This window comes from Gambusia affinis, linkage group LG09 (assembly GCF_019740435.1).
Source record: "Gambusia affinis linkage group LG09, SWU_Gaff_1.0, whole genome shotgun sequence".
Taxonomy (NCBI): domain Eukaryota; kingdom Metazoa; phylum Chordata; class Actinopteri; order Cyprinodontiformes; family Poeciliidae; genus Gambusia; species Gambusia affinis.
Genome location: NC_057876.1, coordinates 24,424,757 through 24,442,302, shown reverse-complemented (window position 1 = coordinate 24,442,302; position 17,546 = coordinate 24,424,757). Strand labels below are relative to the sequence as shown.

Genomic DNA, 17,546 nt, shown 5'->3' with positions numbered 1-17,546 from the left:
TCAACTCATGTGAAAACCTGTTAGAAGCTGCAGGACTAGAGCGAAGGCTCATCGTAGTCATGAACCTACGTAGTCATCAGCGCTGTAATAGGATTGATTGGATCAAAGTATTTTCAAGTGTAAGAATGATCCAGTCAAAGTCCAGAACTTTATTTCATGATTTCCATAAGCTCCAGTCCTCCATTTGAGTATTATGATGTTAATTTGTGATTTGTCACAATTTTACTCTACTGCCATTCATCAAATAAAGATTTTGAATTTCATCGATTGCATAAAATGTACTGACGATCACTTCAAAAACATAAATGAATCATTACTGAATTGTCATAAATATCTAAAAGTCCAAATAGCATAATATTATATTCATAAATGTTAAAGACCAAGTCTTCAACAAAACAGGATGTGTTCATGTTGTCTGGCTGTGAGGACATTGTGTTCTCATACATACTGCCTTATTAGGCTGAGTTTCTGTGTGCCTTTGTTCCAGCATTCTTTACTTTTTGTGTTTAATTTTCTTCTGGTCGACTGAAGTTCCATATGGTCCCCTGGGAGACAGCAGAGGGAGAGCCAGAGCACCCAGTTACCATCCCCACCCGCTCATCCAGACTCCAGAGTCAGGAATGTGAAACAACCTCTGGGGCTTGTCCATAAAGCACACAGTGCCTCCTCTCTGCCACAGCGGGAAAAAATAAATACCTCTTCATTCTGCCCCGGCAGAGAAGGCAAACCAATAAAGGAATCAAAAGTAAACTCATGTCAATGTTTTTAGCTCACTTTTTCTTTTAAAATCTAAAAATGAATTAAAGTCTATGTAAAAAATGTCGCTGCAGTACTGAAATTATGTTATATTGGCAATTACTCCTGATATTTCTATCATTCATTCTAAAAAATGTAAAGGGATATAACATGAACTGTATCTTTTGTTTAATCTTAGCATATATTCTCACCAGGATTTAGTTCCTAGCTCTGACTTGACCATTTTCATAACTGAACAACCTTTGACCTGAAATAGCACTGCAAAAAATAAATAAATAAAAACTCCAACCAACTACGGTATTTTAGGTGTAGCTTCTAGTGCAAATTTGTACATGTGAAAAAGGACAAAACTAACTCACAAGTAACTTTTCAGCTAAATATGGGCTTGTTTTAAGTCAATATTCTTGGGAAAGTAATTGTTCCACATTTTCATAATGGCAAATTATTTAACTTAACATGGGAAAATGTCGTGGTATGTTCAGAGTGGTAGCACTGATGGTGTCATCAATTATTTTACAATATTGCTAATCAATAGTTTGCGTTAAAAAACTGCAGATGAAATTTTAAGCCATTGCTCTTATGAAATTTTCATTGCTGGTTTTCAGTCATTTTCCAACTGAAACCCACTTTTTTATTGCTGGATGCATTTAATTCTTTATATAGTAGGCTACATACAACGATTGAATAAATATAACTTTTTGAACCTGATGATCAACCTAATAGAAAATCCGTCCATCCGTTGTTTATATCCGCTTATTATCGTGAGAGGCAGGGTACAGCAGGTCACCTAAATAGCTTATACAGCTTAGTAATTTTTAATGGAAATTTATATTTCAAAATTGGATATTTAAATATTATTGGCAGTCAGTGGATTGCATTTGTAATGTCTACTTAGATCGCGTATGTCTAGATAAATTTGCTTTTGGATTCACAAGCATTTCGCATATGTATAGAACTGAACGTATTTAACTTTGACAGAATTCTTTTGTCGCCCCCAAGCGGGAAAACTCCACCGGTGCGCCGCAACTCAACTTTATCGGTGTATGCCAGTTCCCAAAACCATCGCACCTTCCTCTGCTCGTGTGGATTGGGTTTGTTTAGCGCCCCTCCTGTGGTCCCCTCAAGCGATTGGTTTATTAGTCTTAACATCGAATTTCATTTGCTAGAAATGTTCTAAGAGGCGGGATTTTGTTGTTCGGTTGCGGAGGTGAGACCGGTGTCCGGGCACTCTAGCACGTTGTGAAGCCTCTAGCTCTCCGACAGCCTTTACGGCAATTCAAAGAATCAACCGATTGAAAGGCAACAGTTTTTAATACAACTGACCAGTTGGTAAGTTAGTTACATCTACAGGTTGTTTATAGCTTGTAATAACAACCTTGGTTTCTTCGCTTATCGTGGTTATTTACTAAACTGGGTCGGGCTCTGTCTAAATTCTGGGGTTCATGTGAGGGTTAATAGCATGTTTTTTGTAGGAAGCTATTAAGCACCTATTAAAATGCTCTAAAATTATAGTGTTGCAGGTTATAAACAATTGAGCCTATAAGTGTTAAAATAGTGATAGAATCTTTTAACATGTATTAAATGTTTGAAAAATCCATCAGTTTCGTTTTTGTGCTCCAGGAAGTAGCCACCCGCCCTTCTCTAGCTCCTATTTAGCCTTTCAATCGCGACCCTCTCCCGTCTTATCATTTTCATCGTGTCCCAAATCAGATTTTTGGTGGCGTTTTAATAAGTAGGATTTTATTTTAACTTGTATAGTTTTAATCACGCTACCGGAGAAGCTCTGGTCGCCTGCAGCAGAAAGCGTGGCCAGGAACGGTCCAGGACACGTGCTTCTGAGGATCCTTCTGCCTGGGTTTGGGGGCCGCAGGCGGCTACAGCTGTTGCTGTTAAGCCCCTTGGTCGATGGCGGCGTCATGCCAAGTGAGGCCAGGTTATATCTAGAAACGGCCGCTTGAGTGGCCCGATGTCCCCGCAGTATCCGGGGCCTGCGTGCGTTTAGGCCGGGGAAAGCGGCTCCATCACAACCGGCATGGCGCGGCCTTTGTCTGCGTGCTGTACGTACACTGTTGACCACGCCGAGGAAATGAGGCTGATTTCATATAAACCAGGATAAATGGAGTCGAAGCTTATTGAAAAGAATGGAAACATGGTATATTTCACTATACTTGAGTCCCAAAGCGCTTTTCCGTACGGCTCAGTTGATGATCCCTGGCTGTGAAGGAAGGAATCCTTGAGACCACCAGATGGCTCTTGGCTTTGTTGCCGACAAGAACATTTCCTTTTGGTTACTGAATAGCATGTTCTAGCAGCATGTGGTGCATAGAAACTAGTCGTTTTGTGGAGTTACGATTAACACAGAACGATTTTCTACCCTCCAAAGGTTTGGTAGTCTTTAAGTCCTCCGCCTTACTGTGAGCGTTTCTAGAGAATGTGTTCAAATTAGCTGAACATGCACTACACTAATGCTCCAGTTAATGAGTAGCTTCAGGAATCCATCCATGTAAATCATCGTAGATGGTGCATTAAGCAAACGGCGCGAAAATTGTAAAGACTTCTGGTGCATTATGCAAAGTTGGATCGATTGTGATGAAGCGCTGTGAAGTAACAGACTTCAATTCAATATCATTTTGTATCCTTAAATTGTTGAAATGGTGGGAATTGTTAATATTACACTGGAGGAAATGAAGGTAGGACTCCAGACTTCCTGTGGCAGGTCGATGGGTCATTAGTGGATAAAGTACTGCTCTGGTCTACATATGTCCTACTACAATCATCTAGAGATGTAGTATTTTAACTTGCTGAGTGCGCTGGAAAACAATGTTTTGCTCTCAATGGTGCCAGGGCTGCTGCCTTAGGAATTAAACAGGAAATGTCACATAACCAATTTGGCATTGTTTCAGACATTTAAAACAAAAAACAATCAATAATTATCGCTATTGACCAATATGAAATACTTTTTTCAGTTGTATTGTCCGGCCCTATTCTCATAGATGTTTGAACTGTGGATGGGCAGGTATCATTTGGTTTGTCAGAAACCTGCATGATTAAAACTACGACTGACAATCTAAGTTGTTTTTATTATTTTAAGAGCAGCTTTTCTTTTGCCAGGTCTGGACTTTATCTTTGCAGCTAAAATGTCTTGAATTTTCACTCTCTGATGGAAAAAGCTACAAAATATTTTAAAATGTCAAGTCCATTTCAGCCAATTCTTAGGCGCAGCAAAGTTTTTTTTCAGGTTCTGACATCATCATTAATATTACTGGAAAAATTGATAAATTGAAATGTAAGCTGCAGCCTGACTTTGACCAGTAGAAAAGAAAACGTATGTCTGCATTATTTTATGTGGATGTAATGGAAGTGCTGGTGTTGAAAACTTTGTGTCGTCTGTAAACTGTCATCCCTGCTCAGAGAAAAACGCTTTTGGACCCAAACGAGTTTCCAGCTCACAAATCAAAATGATTTTGGCTTAAAACTTATAAATGGTTTCTGCTTTAATAATACTGAGAAACAACCACATGGATGGATTTTCTTCCTGTAAATGTAATTTTTCCAGTTTAACCAGCAGATACTGAGCTGGGTATCAACTTGCTCTTAATGGCAGCCTGAGCTGTGGTTGCATTTTGCAGCTTAGATGAATGTCGTTCTGTTCAAGCATGCCTCGTTTTTCGCAAACTATCCTTCCGTCAGCATTATTAGTCTGTCTTTTTACTGCAAATATTGACTCTAAAGGTAAACTCATTTGCTCTAAAAAAAGGTGAACAGAACTGCGATGTAAACTAAAGAGTTTGGTTTTTTTTTTCCTTCAGAGCAAAACGAATTCTTCAGTAAAAGTCGAAGTGGTCATGTAAATTTAAAATACTTCCTGGCTGGAGAGCTTTTGCACTTTTTTTTCTGCAGCTTTAGGACAGAAATTGCAATCAACACCTCAGGCCCAAGAGGAAATACTGAAATAGCCAGAAAAAAAGTCTGACCAAAACATTGACATTTGCGTTCTCACACAACATGAGGAGAAATGTTAATTTTGTTTTGTTTTCACCAGGATGTGGTTATAAACGGCTGTCAGTCAGTTTTACAGATGAAACGCGGCGAGTGCCGCTGGCCCAACAAGTAAATAAATAATTTAAAAAAGAAGCCATATTGAGTCAGACGCAACATGTTTGTGTGAAATGGGTGACAATTTTCACTGTAAATGACTCCTGGGATTGTCAGTGTCAATGAGTCATCAGAACAGGATCCAAACAGTCTGCTGCAGTTTGAATTTTAATATTGCTGTGAACAAAACTTTAATTAAAACATAAATCTATTGGATCGTTTACTAAACTGGTTTCTTTACTTATTGACGAGCTTGTCCGCTTTGTTCCTGCAGAGATTTCCAGTCGACCAAAGAAATGGTGATGGAGAAGCCAAGTGCCCAGCTGGTCGGGCGAGAGTTTGTCCGACAGTATTACACACTCCTGAACCAGGCCCCAGACTACCTGCACAGGTACCACCAGCTGCTGCTCTTTGATCAGACAGAAATCCTGCTTTCTAAATTCCCTTTCTACTAAGTAACTTGTTTGACTGTTTCCTCAGGTTTTACGGGAAGAACTCGTCTTACGTGCACGGCGGCCTGGACAGCAACGGCAAACCACTGGAGGCCGTTTACGGCCAAGCTGTAAGTGGCGTCACCCAACAGGAGACATTTTAGGAGTTACTCAGAAGTTACAATAGAATTACCCTTTGAATTGTAGGGTCAAGATTCGATTCAGACGCAGTTTTTAATCCAGAAACCAATTTTTCTATTCACACAGTTTAGAGATTCTCTGAGAAGGGGAAAAGACTGTAAGCAATTTTTAAACATTTATTTAAAGCAATCCTATAAGGCTCCGTCCTGCATCAAAATTCATCAGTTTATATTTAAAGAAATGTCAGAATTATTGAAATATTTTTTACAAAAAAGTTAAGCAGACTAAAATTAAATTTTTGAGCATTTTGAATGAATTCAGAATTCACAGGACTAGAAGTTGCAATTATCTATAGAATCTATAATTATTATTTCCCACATCATCTAACAAGGAGATTGAGATATTTTGACCAAAATCACTTTGATCTGCAAATAAAGACGTCTCTGTATTTGAGGGAACCTGTGATTGCAAAAAATTACTTGCCTGTAGAATCAATCAAACATTTACTTAGTGGAAGTCCAAATCTTTGATTTTTCTTCCTGTCTTTTCTTGCAGGAGATCCATAAGAGGGTGATGGCTCTGAGTTTCCGTGATTGTCACACAAAGATCCGACATGTGGACGCCCACGCCACCCTGAACGAAGGCGTGGTGGTCCAGGTGATGGGGGAGCTGTCCAACAACATGCAGCCCATGAGGAAGTTCATGCAGACGTTTGTTCTGGCACCCGAGGTTGGCACCCAGACCGAGACGCACGCGCCTTGAGCTGTAGTAAAAATGTCCTGACTCTTCACGGTGTTTATTTTATTGTTGTTGTTTCAGGGTACTGTTGCAAATAAATTCTACGTCCACAACGACGTGTTTCGGTACCAAGACGAGGTGTTTGGTGACTCGGACTCTGAACCCCCAGAAGGTGCGAATATTTTTTTTTTATAGATTCTGTAACGGCGGTTCTGTCTGGAGTACTGAGGAAGTCCTCCATTTTGTCTTCTGTCACCTATGCTGTAATAAATCTTTATTATCTTTACGGTAAATGAGAAACTGATTTCATTTTGAGACTAATGGAGAAATCCTCAAAGTTCTGATTTGCATAGGTCAAAAACATTCTTGTATTAAAAAATGGTTTTGTGTAATTTTCAGGAAAATATTAATTTCACTTTTTGAGTATAATGACTAGAAAAGAATTTTCAATAATATTTAATGAGTTTGTATATTGGTCTCAGATGGAGTTTAATAGTAAATTGGGGGCCTTTTGATTTCTGTGATGCAGAAATTGTGTAATATGATACATTTTATAAAAAATAAGGGGGAAACACTTTTTAACATTTTGTGAAACCAACTTTCTGAACAGAAATTTGTTATATTTGTAAACAATAACAGTAGATGTTGAACTTATCTATCGACTTGCCTTTTTTCCCCCCATTCACATTGTAATTACATACATTTTGGCCACATTTAATACTGTTAAATGTGGTTAAAATAGAATTCACATTCAAAATAAGACATTTTGGAAAAAATTTAATGGAATTTGCAAAAATAATGAAATGGACTTCAGAGATATCTAAAAATTATGAATTCTTTATTTTATTTTCAGAGTCTGAAGATGAGGTGGAGGAGTTGGAGAGGGTCCCGTCCCCTGATGTGGCCCCAGAGGAGTCGGCCCCCTACTACGACCCAACAGCTTGGTAAGGTTTTACCAGTTTTCCTGTTTAGTTTTTAGTTAATTTTCCTGCAGCTCATATCAAAATGTCACTAAATCTCAGCACAATCCCTGATGGCTGCTCCAAACCAACGTCCACATCATCTCTTTCTAGTTCAGAACCAGCGGCTCCTGGTGACGAGGAGGAAGAAGCCGCGGCGAGCCCAGAACCGGAGAAGGAGGCGGAGGTTGTGGAGGTGGAGCTGAAAGCCGAGGTAATGCTGGAAACGCAGACAGAAGCGCTCACGATTGAGGATCAGTCGGAGAAAAGCCCCTCCACAGCCCCCGCCCCCACCACAGAGCCTGCGCCCGCTGAGGCCACGCCCCCTGCTCAAGAGGTAAACAGGGTAGGTGTGGAGGTGGGAGGAGCCGGAGAAAACGCCCTAGCAAACTAGAAATCTTATTTTCACTCTTTATTCCCTTACCAGTTCTCCTGGGCACTGGTTACCAGTAAGAACCTCCCTCCCAGTGGGGCTGTCCCAGTCTCAGGATTCCCTCCACATGTAAAAGCCACTCCCACAGCACAGGTGGGTTGAACTCGCAACTCTATTGGTCAGCTTCATTAATTTAAATCAAATTCTCAATGTAAAAACAAACAAACACAAAAAAAAATTTGCTGGTCCTCAAATTGTTTGGTTCTGGTAAATCTTCCTCATAAAAAGTCACAGATTTGTGATCAGCAGAATATTCCTTTATCCCCAGAGTGGCTGTAGATTTCACTCTGGACTCTTTTTTTTGTCAGCTTTAATGGTTTTTTACTTACTTATGTTTATTATTCCTAAAACTAATTGAAGCACATTCAAGTAATGATTCATTTCTTTCCTAAATCCAAATACCAGATGGCTTTCCAGTCTAATAAAAGCCTGTTCTGTTGCAGCCAAGAGTGGAAGTAAAGCCAGAGACCCAGACAGCACAGAGACCGCAGCGGGACCAGAGGCCGAGAGAACAGCGGCCCGGCGGTCCTCCACCCCCCAACAGGGGGCCGAGGCCAGGTACAGACGGCCTGATGCCACACAACACTTTAGATTCACCTTCTGACAGGAAATGCAGCTGATTTGAGATCGCTTTTGTGTATTTTAGTAAAGGGTTTCCTGTTTATATTTCAGTTCGTGAAGGTGAGCAGGGTGAGACGGAGGGACGCAGGATGGTCCGGTACCCAGACGCCCACCAGCTTTTCGTTGGAAACGTTCCGCATGACGTGGATAAGACGGAACTGAAGGAGTTCTTTGAACGTAAGTTGGAGCAAAACCTCATGAGCAGCTTTAATAGAACTGACGGTTTAGAAAGAACACATAGATATTATGTCAGTTATTGATTAGTCTGGCAATGTTCATGTTCTGTGGATTTTTTTACACAAGATCTTAAGATGCAATATGAAAATAAGCATGTTGCATTTCATTGGCTAAAATACATCGTAGAACTTCCTCAGTGATTAATTATTAATAAACTGACAGTTTTGTTGTTTCAATCTGATTGTTTTGGCTCTAGACTACAGTCGTTTCAAAGATTCTGAGTAAAGCACTGGCCTGGTTGTATTTGTCACAAACATAAACAGTTGAACTGGATTAAAAATGATTTTATAAATGGAACAACGTGACCTTTCCACCTCCAGAGTACGGGAATGTCCTGGAGCTGCGGATCAACAGCGGAGGGAAGCTCCCAAACTTCGGCTTTGTGGTGTTTGATGATTCTGAACCTGTACAGAAAATCCTCAGCAACAGAGTAAGAAACAGCTGTTAGTCTGAGGGGAGGTTGAGCGTTTTCTATCTGGATTATAATGTAATTTGTTGTCTTCATCAGCCCATCAAGTTCAGAGGCGATGTCCGTCTAAACGTGGAGGAGAAGAAAACCCGGTCGGCCAGAGAGGGCGACAGGCGAGACATGAGGCCCCGCGGTCCAGGAGGCCCCGGCGGCCCCAGAGAGCGAATAGGAGGCGGCGGGGCACCGAGGGGACCCCCAACTCGTGGCGGCATGTCACAGAAACCCAGCTTTGGTTCTGGACGGGGCACCGGGACCGCAGAGGGGCGCTATTCTGCTCCTCGTCAGTAAACCCCTGGAGTTGGATCAACCGTCTGGAGTCAGTCGTTTATGAGTTTTCTGCAACAGGAACTGATTGGAAAAAGCTAAATTAATTTAAAAAAACAAACAAAAAAAACAAAACAACAACCTCCCTTTACATCCAGGAGGGAACATCGGCAGGAATTATAGATTTGGAGTCAGGAATTTGGGTTGCTGCTCATGCGTTGCCTAACTTCTGATTTATTTCTGCATTTTTCTGTCTCCTAAATGTTTTCGGCTCAAGTTTTTGGTCAAACTTTTAAACATCAAGTCACATCTGCTGAATTCAGGCGGCAGAGTCATCCGTCTGTTTGTTCCAACACAAACCTTCCCACCCCACCGCCAGTTCCACAGCAGAGTCCCGCCTTTCCACACTCCAGAGACTCGTCTTTACTGTTCAGGGGGGAAACTGTTGGATGCTGAGACTCATTAAAGAGACAGGAGTGCTGATGCAGACGACTGTTTTTAGCATTCCCACACAAGGAGTTCTGAATGCTTTGCAAGTTTGCCGTCTACTTTTGACCCCCACAAAAAAACTCTTGGTATTTTTATTTTTTTCTGGTTCCTATCATCTAGAGAATCCAGAATGAATCCACCATAACTGCTGTCTGCATTTTCTCCTGAAGCTGAGTCGCTCCTCCGGTGATCAGCGGTTTCCTCTCATTCTGATGGCGCTCCCTCCTGAATCCAGACATCGGTTTGTGCAGGAGACATAACCAGCTCTGCAGTTGGATTTTTACATCCAGGTAAAAACAGGCTTTCACCTGTTTTTACCTGGACTTTGTCAGCTTTTTTTTTGTTGTTTTTGCCATTTTTCATTGCTAAACTTGAATTTGTTAAATCAGAACACACAAAAACATGAAAAAGGGTAAATACTACTTGAATTGGGGATTTGTAAACCCAGATGTTTCGCGTTCTCTCTCCCTGTTTCTTAAAGGAACGTGTACTTTTACTGCTTGGGCAATCCTGTGTATTGCTGCCACCGTTGTATCTAGCGATGGATCTGTCTTTTTATTCTATCAGGTCAAAGAGCTGAAATGTTGTAGTTTTATTTTAGTAATGTCTGAATGGAGCATGTATCAAAACCTGTCAGACTTGTACTACCGATGCACTTCATTTGTCATCTGAAAAATAAGCTCACATGCCGATGAGAGAACTAAATTAAAAGCGATTTACTGTTTTAACCTCGTTTGGTTTTTGTCTGCCTAAAATCAAGGTTTACAATGATAATTAGTTCACACAGAAAGATTTTTGTCCCAAGTTCTCCTACCAAAAGCAATTGGGGACAATATCTGTTTATGGTTTTCATAAGCTGTAAACCATAATCATATAAAATAAATGTCAACATTGTGAATCTAAAGAATTTGTAAAATATTTATTCCTGGTATGTAGCTGTTGGGCTGCGTAAGACAGCTATGAACTGGTTTTCTTTCAAAAGACGCAAATGAAAAGGAAACACGCCCAGGTGGGAAGGTCCTCAGGTATGTGAACATTTGGATACATTTTTATGTCTCTGTGTAATGCCGCAGACTTTCACAGAAAACCTCAAGAAATGCTTCTGTCCAACAGTGACGCCTACTGTCGTCTTCAAGGTACTGCAGCTCAGCTGAAGAATTGCAAACTCATATCCGGGATTTTAAACAGTTTTGTACAGACATATATTTGGAAATTTAAAGGCATTCTAATTGAAGTTGGATAATTTAACATTGTTTTCACTCTGCTTGTACATCCATCCACATCTGGTCGTTCTACTCTCGGCTCCCGCTTCTCTTAAGAGGATTACTGCACATCTAATTATCAGGACCACAAACACAATCAGCTGGGCGTTTTAATGCTTGCTCTAGAAAACAAAGGAATTACAGAGTTTTATTTCTTAGTCGAGTGCACAGACTTTCAAGAGCCTCCATCTAAATGATTAGCATTGATTTTCTGCAGGAAACCAGTTACTCTGTGGCTGGAGTCAGAGGGAACTGTAGTACTCATCTGTCCTGGTGATGACAGAGTCCCCACTGCGAATCGCTGGTTCTGCTTTCTGATCAACTGTCTTCAGTGATTTATTTTGTTTTCAACTTTTAATCGGTCTGACTGAAAGCATCGCTTTTAAAACAAGCATTGGAAGAAAAGATCAAATTGAGCTCTGTGATGTGCCTGTTGCGCTGTGTTGCTTCCTGCAGCTGGGCTTTTTCGCTGTTACGTCCTTTTTAAGACGCGGCCAGAATTTATTTATTTTTTTCTCTTTATTGATAATGAAGGGGTTTACAAACAAGCAAACTTAACAACACAGACGAGTAACGAAACAGACAAGACAATAATGCCAGGGTGTTATATAGCAAGCACAAACAAATCGAAAAGCAAATAAATAAATAAAAAGTTAACTCAAAGATATTAAAGTAAGAGCTCATATCCATTGTCTTAATGGCTTTTCTATTTTTTAATAATATAAGGCTGTCCTTGTGGCACAAATCTGCATAGTCAATCAGATCCAACATTAGCAACACTGATGTTAGCTATGTATGTCTTTGTGTCATGAAACCATTTTGAGTTTCATCAATTATAAGGTTAAGAACACTTTTCATCCTCATTGCAAAAAATCTGAGCTACTATTTTATATTCATTGTTAAGAAGGCAGATCGGATGCCAATTATCAATCAGAAGGGTCTTTTTTAGGTTTGGGAATTAAATTCAGAAGAGCCTCCCGCCTCCACTGAGGGACAAGGGTGAACAGAAAATAGATGGATGGATGGATATATCTATGAGATTAAAGTTTTGTATAAAGGAGGACAAGTTAACAGAAGAAGTATTATTAGCACTTGGAGGCCAACGATGTAGGGAAAGCAATGTTGAAATCTCTTCCCATTAAAATCAGAGCATTTGGGTATTTTGATAATCAGTGTAGAAAGCTAGATTATAATCCATCAAGTAAGAAATCATTTTCAGGTTTTGAATTATATCCATATACACTGGCAAGAAGGACAATATTGTTGTTGACATTCAGGATTAATATATAGTGGCCATTAGGATCACTTTCTGAGTGTAGAACAGAACCATTAAAGTTGTTTATTTTAAAATAGTGACCCCTGCTGACCTTTCTGAACCATGAGAAAACCATAAAATCCACATTGAGTTTTCCAAAAGGAGTTTTCCAGAAGAAGCAATTTAGAAAACCGAGATATAATCCTACAGTTACAAATTAGAGTTTGTGGTTGTAATGTGACAAAATGTTAAAAAGCTTAAGAGCTGTGAATACTTGTGTTAGATACTATATGCCTACTGCTTGTTACAAATTTTAATTTGAATCAGAAAACAGTAAATATTAATATCAGACAGGGTTAAGTTACATTGCTTGTAATTTGAGCAGAAACTCAGAGTCTCACTGTCCTTAAAGAATAAAGACACCTGACAGGAAGCTTTTATTTGCGATTTTTAATACGTTTTTCTTTAATGATTACACAGATCCTTGAGTCGAGTAACAGAAAGCAGAAGATCCAACTCCAACAATCTTGACAATGTTCAAAAACAGGTAAAGAGATTTTTGTCCAGAAAACCTTTAATCGTTAATAGAATTAGTAGTATGACATTTTTTTTTAATAAATATTCAGATATATACAGATACAGCAGGAACAGTACATTCTTTTTTTCATCTTCAAATTGCTTCACGTTTTTTGTACAAGCCAAAATATCTGCCATTTTTATTTATATTCATGCAAAATATAGTTTCTCAGATTAATGAAAAATAAACAGAATTTGCAGAACTTTTTCACCTTGCTTTGATGTGCACTCTCAGCTTATATAAGCGCCATAATTAGCATCAAAAATTTAGCAAATTAAAAAGAGCTGCACTTTGTGCCAGACACAATAGAAGCAGGTAAAGCAAAATTAAGGCCATTCCAACTTTTGCAAAGAAGATCAGTAAATGAATAATAGTAATTCCATTAATTCAGCACAGGTTTCACTGTATTTTTCCTTTTCCCTCTGGGCATCAGATTGTATAATACATACACTAAAATACAAGCAAAAAAACTCCTCAAAATTAATAACCATCAAAATATTAAACCGTTTTTCTTTAAAATCCAGCCTAGAAATTAAAGTTTGATAAACTTATCTTTCTTATTCTTTTTCAATATGATGCAATATAAACTCCAATTTTTTTTAATTATTTTTTTTTACATATTATACCATTTGTAACTCCAACCATTACATTATAATCAATGACTAATACAATAATATGAGGCTGATGATGAAGAAGTTATGGTACACAGAGGAGCGATGCCAGAGGAAAGGCTCATGAATCATGTAAAGTGGTTGAAAAATTCATGATATGCTTGTAGGTCCAGTTTTCATTTTCTTTGTATTCCCATTGTTTTTTGGTTGCATATTCAACCCCGATATGGCACAAGAAGATACGTGTGTGTGCTCCAGGAAAACGGATGCTGGCTCATGAACAAGTGCTTCAAGTTGGAGTGTTTATGGCACAGAAGAAAAAATTATTTTCTAATGAGACGGAGACCGTTTCTGAGGTTTCTTATTCTGGTTTCAGTTCTATTCAGAAAGGCAGAGACATTAATACACGCAGAGATAAAGAATTAGATTCCATAGTTCCAGATTAGCCCAAGACTGAACTTTCTTGTCTTTTGAATAATTAATTAATATTTTTTAGAATATGTTAAAGCGAAACTGTTTGTCTCACAGAAGCTGCCACTTTGATTAAACAAATCAAATGATTCTGTGAAAATCCCACAATATGTTTTTAAGTTCTCATCTGCAAAGCTATTTGCCAGTAGGCTATATGTTGAAAAATATCCAAGGAAGCATAAAATATACATTTGTTTTGGGACTTTATAATACTAAAATTAACCTTCCAGGATTTATTTGATTACTTTGAAACTAATCAAGATGGTTTTGGTGTCAGCTGGAATTAGGGTTTGGGTTGGCCAAGGACTTTCTGGACTCCAAGCGTCCTCCAGGTGAGCTGTAGGAGGTAACTGGGAAGAGACAGGTCTGGGAATCTCTGCTTAATGTCTTGCCCCTGCAACCTGGCCTTCAGTTATAAATGAAACATGCACAACCTACACAAATTTAACCAAGACTCATAGAGGTCCAGGAGAACAAGTTTTAGAAAAATGTATTTTGGATGAAATGCATAGCTTTTTGGGTGATGTGTGTTTTTATGGCACTTTTTATTTTAATATCTAGAATCAGAATGGAGTCAATGAGTGGCATAGCCCTTCAGATCAGTCTCACATACCTTCATTCACAAAGCCTGGGATATATTCATGATGGGATACAACAGATTTTGGATATGACAGATAACCTATACCATCAGATCTATTTTAGGATTTTCAGAAAATGTGTTCTATAATTAAATATAGCTATAAATATAATGTGGCTGGCTATGAAGTGAACCTTGTATTCTTCAAATGTACACAGCAGATAACAGGAACATTACAAAAGGCTCTAATATTCCCAGGGCACCATGTTTTTTTTAGTTCCATACAGAAAATTAGCATCTGAAACTAGTTCTAAAAATATAACGTATGTGTGTCAATGTATCATTCTTAGAGCATGATAACAATGAGTGATCGGTCTTACTTTTCATGAATAAAACCTGGCAACAAAACTAGAGATAAAATACTGTTCCTGGCTAATGATGCTAAGCCAGTGATTTTCCTCAATTCATATAACTTTGAGCCATTTTTTATTTTTATTTTTTTAAGTGCTAAAAGACATTTTATGTCATCAGAATAAATAAATCTCTTTATTAAATAACGTTACAACAGTAACTACATCTATAAGGTAAATTTTAGATTTTTCTTTGCTAAAAAAACTGGTAATTTCCCAGAATTGTAGCATTTTTTTAACATTTTCAAAGCATAAAAGCACTTAGGGATATTCTGCGTATAATATGCAGATGACTTAACAAACATAATAATCTTCTGTGCATTAAACATGGGGAAAATCTTAATATTAAGTTAGATTTGGCTCAGTCCATATCTTTTTACAGACCAGTTTTTCATGCAGGCATCTGCATGCTTTTGGGCCAAAAGTGCCTTAAAGAGGTCAATACCTTGGCATTCTCACCTCTAATCGTTAAAGTGTAACCACTTGAGATGGAAGAGCAGTGAAGAAGTAAAAATTAAAATTGCATATACTGATCATTGCATAGAGAAGCCTGGTGCAAAGCAAAATTATCAATCGATCACATCAACCAGTTTCACTGATCAAATCCCATCCAGTGTGGTGAAATAAATCCAGGTGTTGCACTCTGTGTGTGTGTGATGCAGTTCCATGAAGTTCACAGGTACATTTGGTCCATGTGGATAAGATTTACATAAAGTTCAATGTTTTATGTATGATTTAAGACGTTTGTCCTCTTGCTCAGGATCAGGATAGGTGGGGGATGTTGGCGTCACATTGAGGCGGGGTTGAAGCAAGGAAGCACAAAGATGTAAACATGTGAATGTTTCAGTCCCAACCAATACAGCAAAGGAAAACGAATCAGAATCTGCGTTTTTTTACTCCGGTCAAGGATCGAGCTGGTCTTTCTTCGGCTAATGGCGTCGAACTGAAATATCAGTGATCAAAACAAAAGACATCAAACTGCTCGCCCTCCCTCCAGGTGACGAAGTCAGAGATGACGAGCGCCGCACAGCCACAAGTGACAAGTTTGGTTGGCACATATATTAATTAGTATTTATATTTTAAAAAAGAAAGAAAAGAAAACAACAAAACAAAAAAACCACAAAGATGCAGAGTGAAAGTAATTAAGAACTGATAGATGTTGATCATAGGTCTTAATCAGCTCTGGGTGTCCATTATTTTTTTTTGTGTCTTGTATTCATTTTATTTTCTTAGTCCAGCAGTAGCGACAAACTTCAAGTGTCTCTGCAGTTTTTGTGGGGCTGGCAGCAGGAGGGAGGGAAAGCTTTGACAAGTGCTTGCAATGCATGTTTGAAGCAAATCTAGATATATAGAATGCATGATCCTTGCATCAATTAATTTAGTGGAAGCACTGAACCGCCATCTTTCTTTTCTTTTTTGGGGGTAAAACATCCTTTGTTCCAGAAGTCCGTCCTTGGAGACATGGTCCATATATCTTCCATTTATGATAAATAACTATATTACACTGCTGTATGCCTCTTGCACCTTTCCCACCCCATCCCTACGTCATATTTCCATATAGAATTATATTTCTGTCGTCACAAAAAAGCTAAAATTAAATACAAGATCTTTTTGTCTGCTTTTGTTCCAGTCCATTCGCTCCCAAACGGTTTCCTGGGTGTGTCTTGGAAAGTTTAGGATTATTTTTTCACGCTTCTTCTTCGTATATTGCCACATTCATATATCATGCATTTTACTGCATTGCTATTGCACTGGTCCGGACTGTTGAGGGGTTTTAAAGAGGCAGGAAAAAGGGTCTGGGATTCAGGACGAGGGCAAGAAAGGTAGGAAAAAGCAATAAAAAGCTTCAAACGGTTTGGTCAAATGGGGCTCAAAGGAGGGGCCACAAAAAGCAGCAAATCTTTGACCAAAGAGAAAGAGGATGAAAGAAGAGGACAGGAGGTATGGCTGGAAAAGAGGGGCAATAATATCTGCTTTGGAGTCATCTTTGTGTCATATTTTCAATTTGTTTTGCTGCTTTCTTTGCTTCACGTCACTGTCGCCCATTTCCTCCATTCGGCTACTGCTTATGGACGTCCTCGCTGCGGATGATCTTGTAAATGATCCAGTAGAAAATGTTAAAAATGAGGAAGACGAGCGGGAAGGCCACGCGGGACACTGTGTCAATGCGCTTGGCCCGGCTGATGAACAGCTTCTTCATCTCCTCAATGCTCTTCTCGGGCGGTGCCGAGGTCGGGGCGTTGTTGTTGTTGCCCTTGATGGCCATGCCATCCTTGGCCTGCAGGCAGGCAGGACCCATGCCGTACCCGGGGAAGCTGAAGCGCCCGTCACCCGGGTCCTCCTCCTGCAACACAGGCCAAGACTCAGGCTGTTAGGAACTAGAGAAAAAACATCACAGTTGAGAGCTCTTTATGAGTTCAGGGACACAGCAAAGAAAGTGTCACCAACAGAAACATGCATCAAAAACTTGTCTGCTTTACAGTAGATTAAGGCTCCATTATGCTTTAATTTATCAATGCCCAGTTATGCATCTTGTCTCAGCTCAAGCACAATGTCCATGAAGTATTCAGGCGCTTTCAAGATCATAAGGTCATTTTTGTTTATTTTTGCAAAAAAAGTAAATTGTAAATTGTTTATTTTTACTCATTGTAGCTGATTGTTGTGAATTCACATTGTAATTAGATTGATGCTGAATTTTGACCAGTCCTGCCACATCATCATCGGTTAGATGTTGTTGCTATGTGCCAGTG

The 17,546-nt window shown here is 39.1% G+C and overlaps 2 protein-coding genes across 3 annotated transcripts in view; one reads left to right on the top strand and one right to left on the bottom strand.

Moving 5' to 3' along the window:
* Positions 1-1,938: 1,938 nt before the first annotated feature.
* g3bp1 (GTPase activating protein (SH3 domain) binding protein 1) lies at positions 1,939-10,361 on the top strand. Of its 2 annotated transcripts, none has more exons than XM_044127357.1 (12): positions 1,939-2,085; positions 5,126-5,242; positions 5,332-5,413; positions 5,979-6,152; positions 6,243-6,333; positions 7,015-7,105; positions 7,235-7,457; positions 7,548-7,646; positions 7,997-8,111; positions 8,226-8,351; positions 8,732-8,841; positions 8,920-10,361. In XM_044127357.1, exons 2-12 carry the CDS (start codon positions 5,148-5,150, stop codon positions 9,166-9,168), a joined length of 1,455 nt encoding a protein of 484 aa, XP_043983292.1. In that variant the 5' UTR covers positions 1,939-2,085; positions 5,126-5,147; the 3' UTR covers positions 9,169-10,361. The 2 variants fall into 2 exon arrangements, with proteins under 2 accessions (XP_043983292.1, XP_043983291.1); XM_044127356.1 differs by having other exon boundaries at positions 7,235-7,466.
* A 2,224-nt stretch (positions 10,362-12,585) lies between these two features.
* The window catches only part of glra1 (glycine receptor, alpha 1), a 118,865-nt gene continuing 113,904 nt past the window's right edge, over positions 12,586-17,546 (bottom strand). Inside the window, exon 13 of the mRNA XM_044127358.1 lies at positions 12,586-17,140. Coding sequence (XP_043983293.1) covers positions 16,856-17,140 — 285 coding nt within the window. The 3' untranslated portion in view covers positions 12,586-16,855. The remainder of the gene's footprint in view (positions 17,141-17,546) is intronic.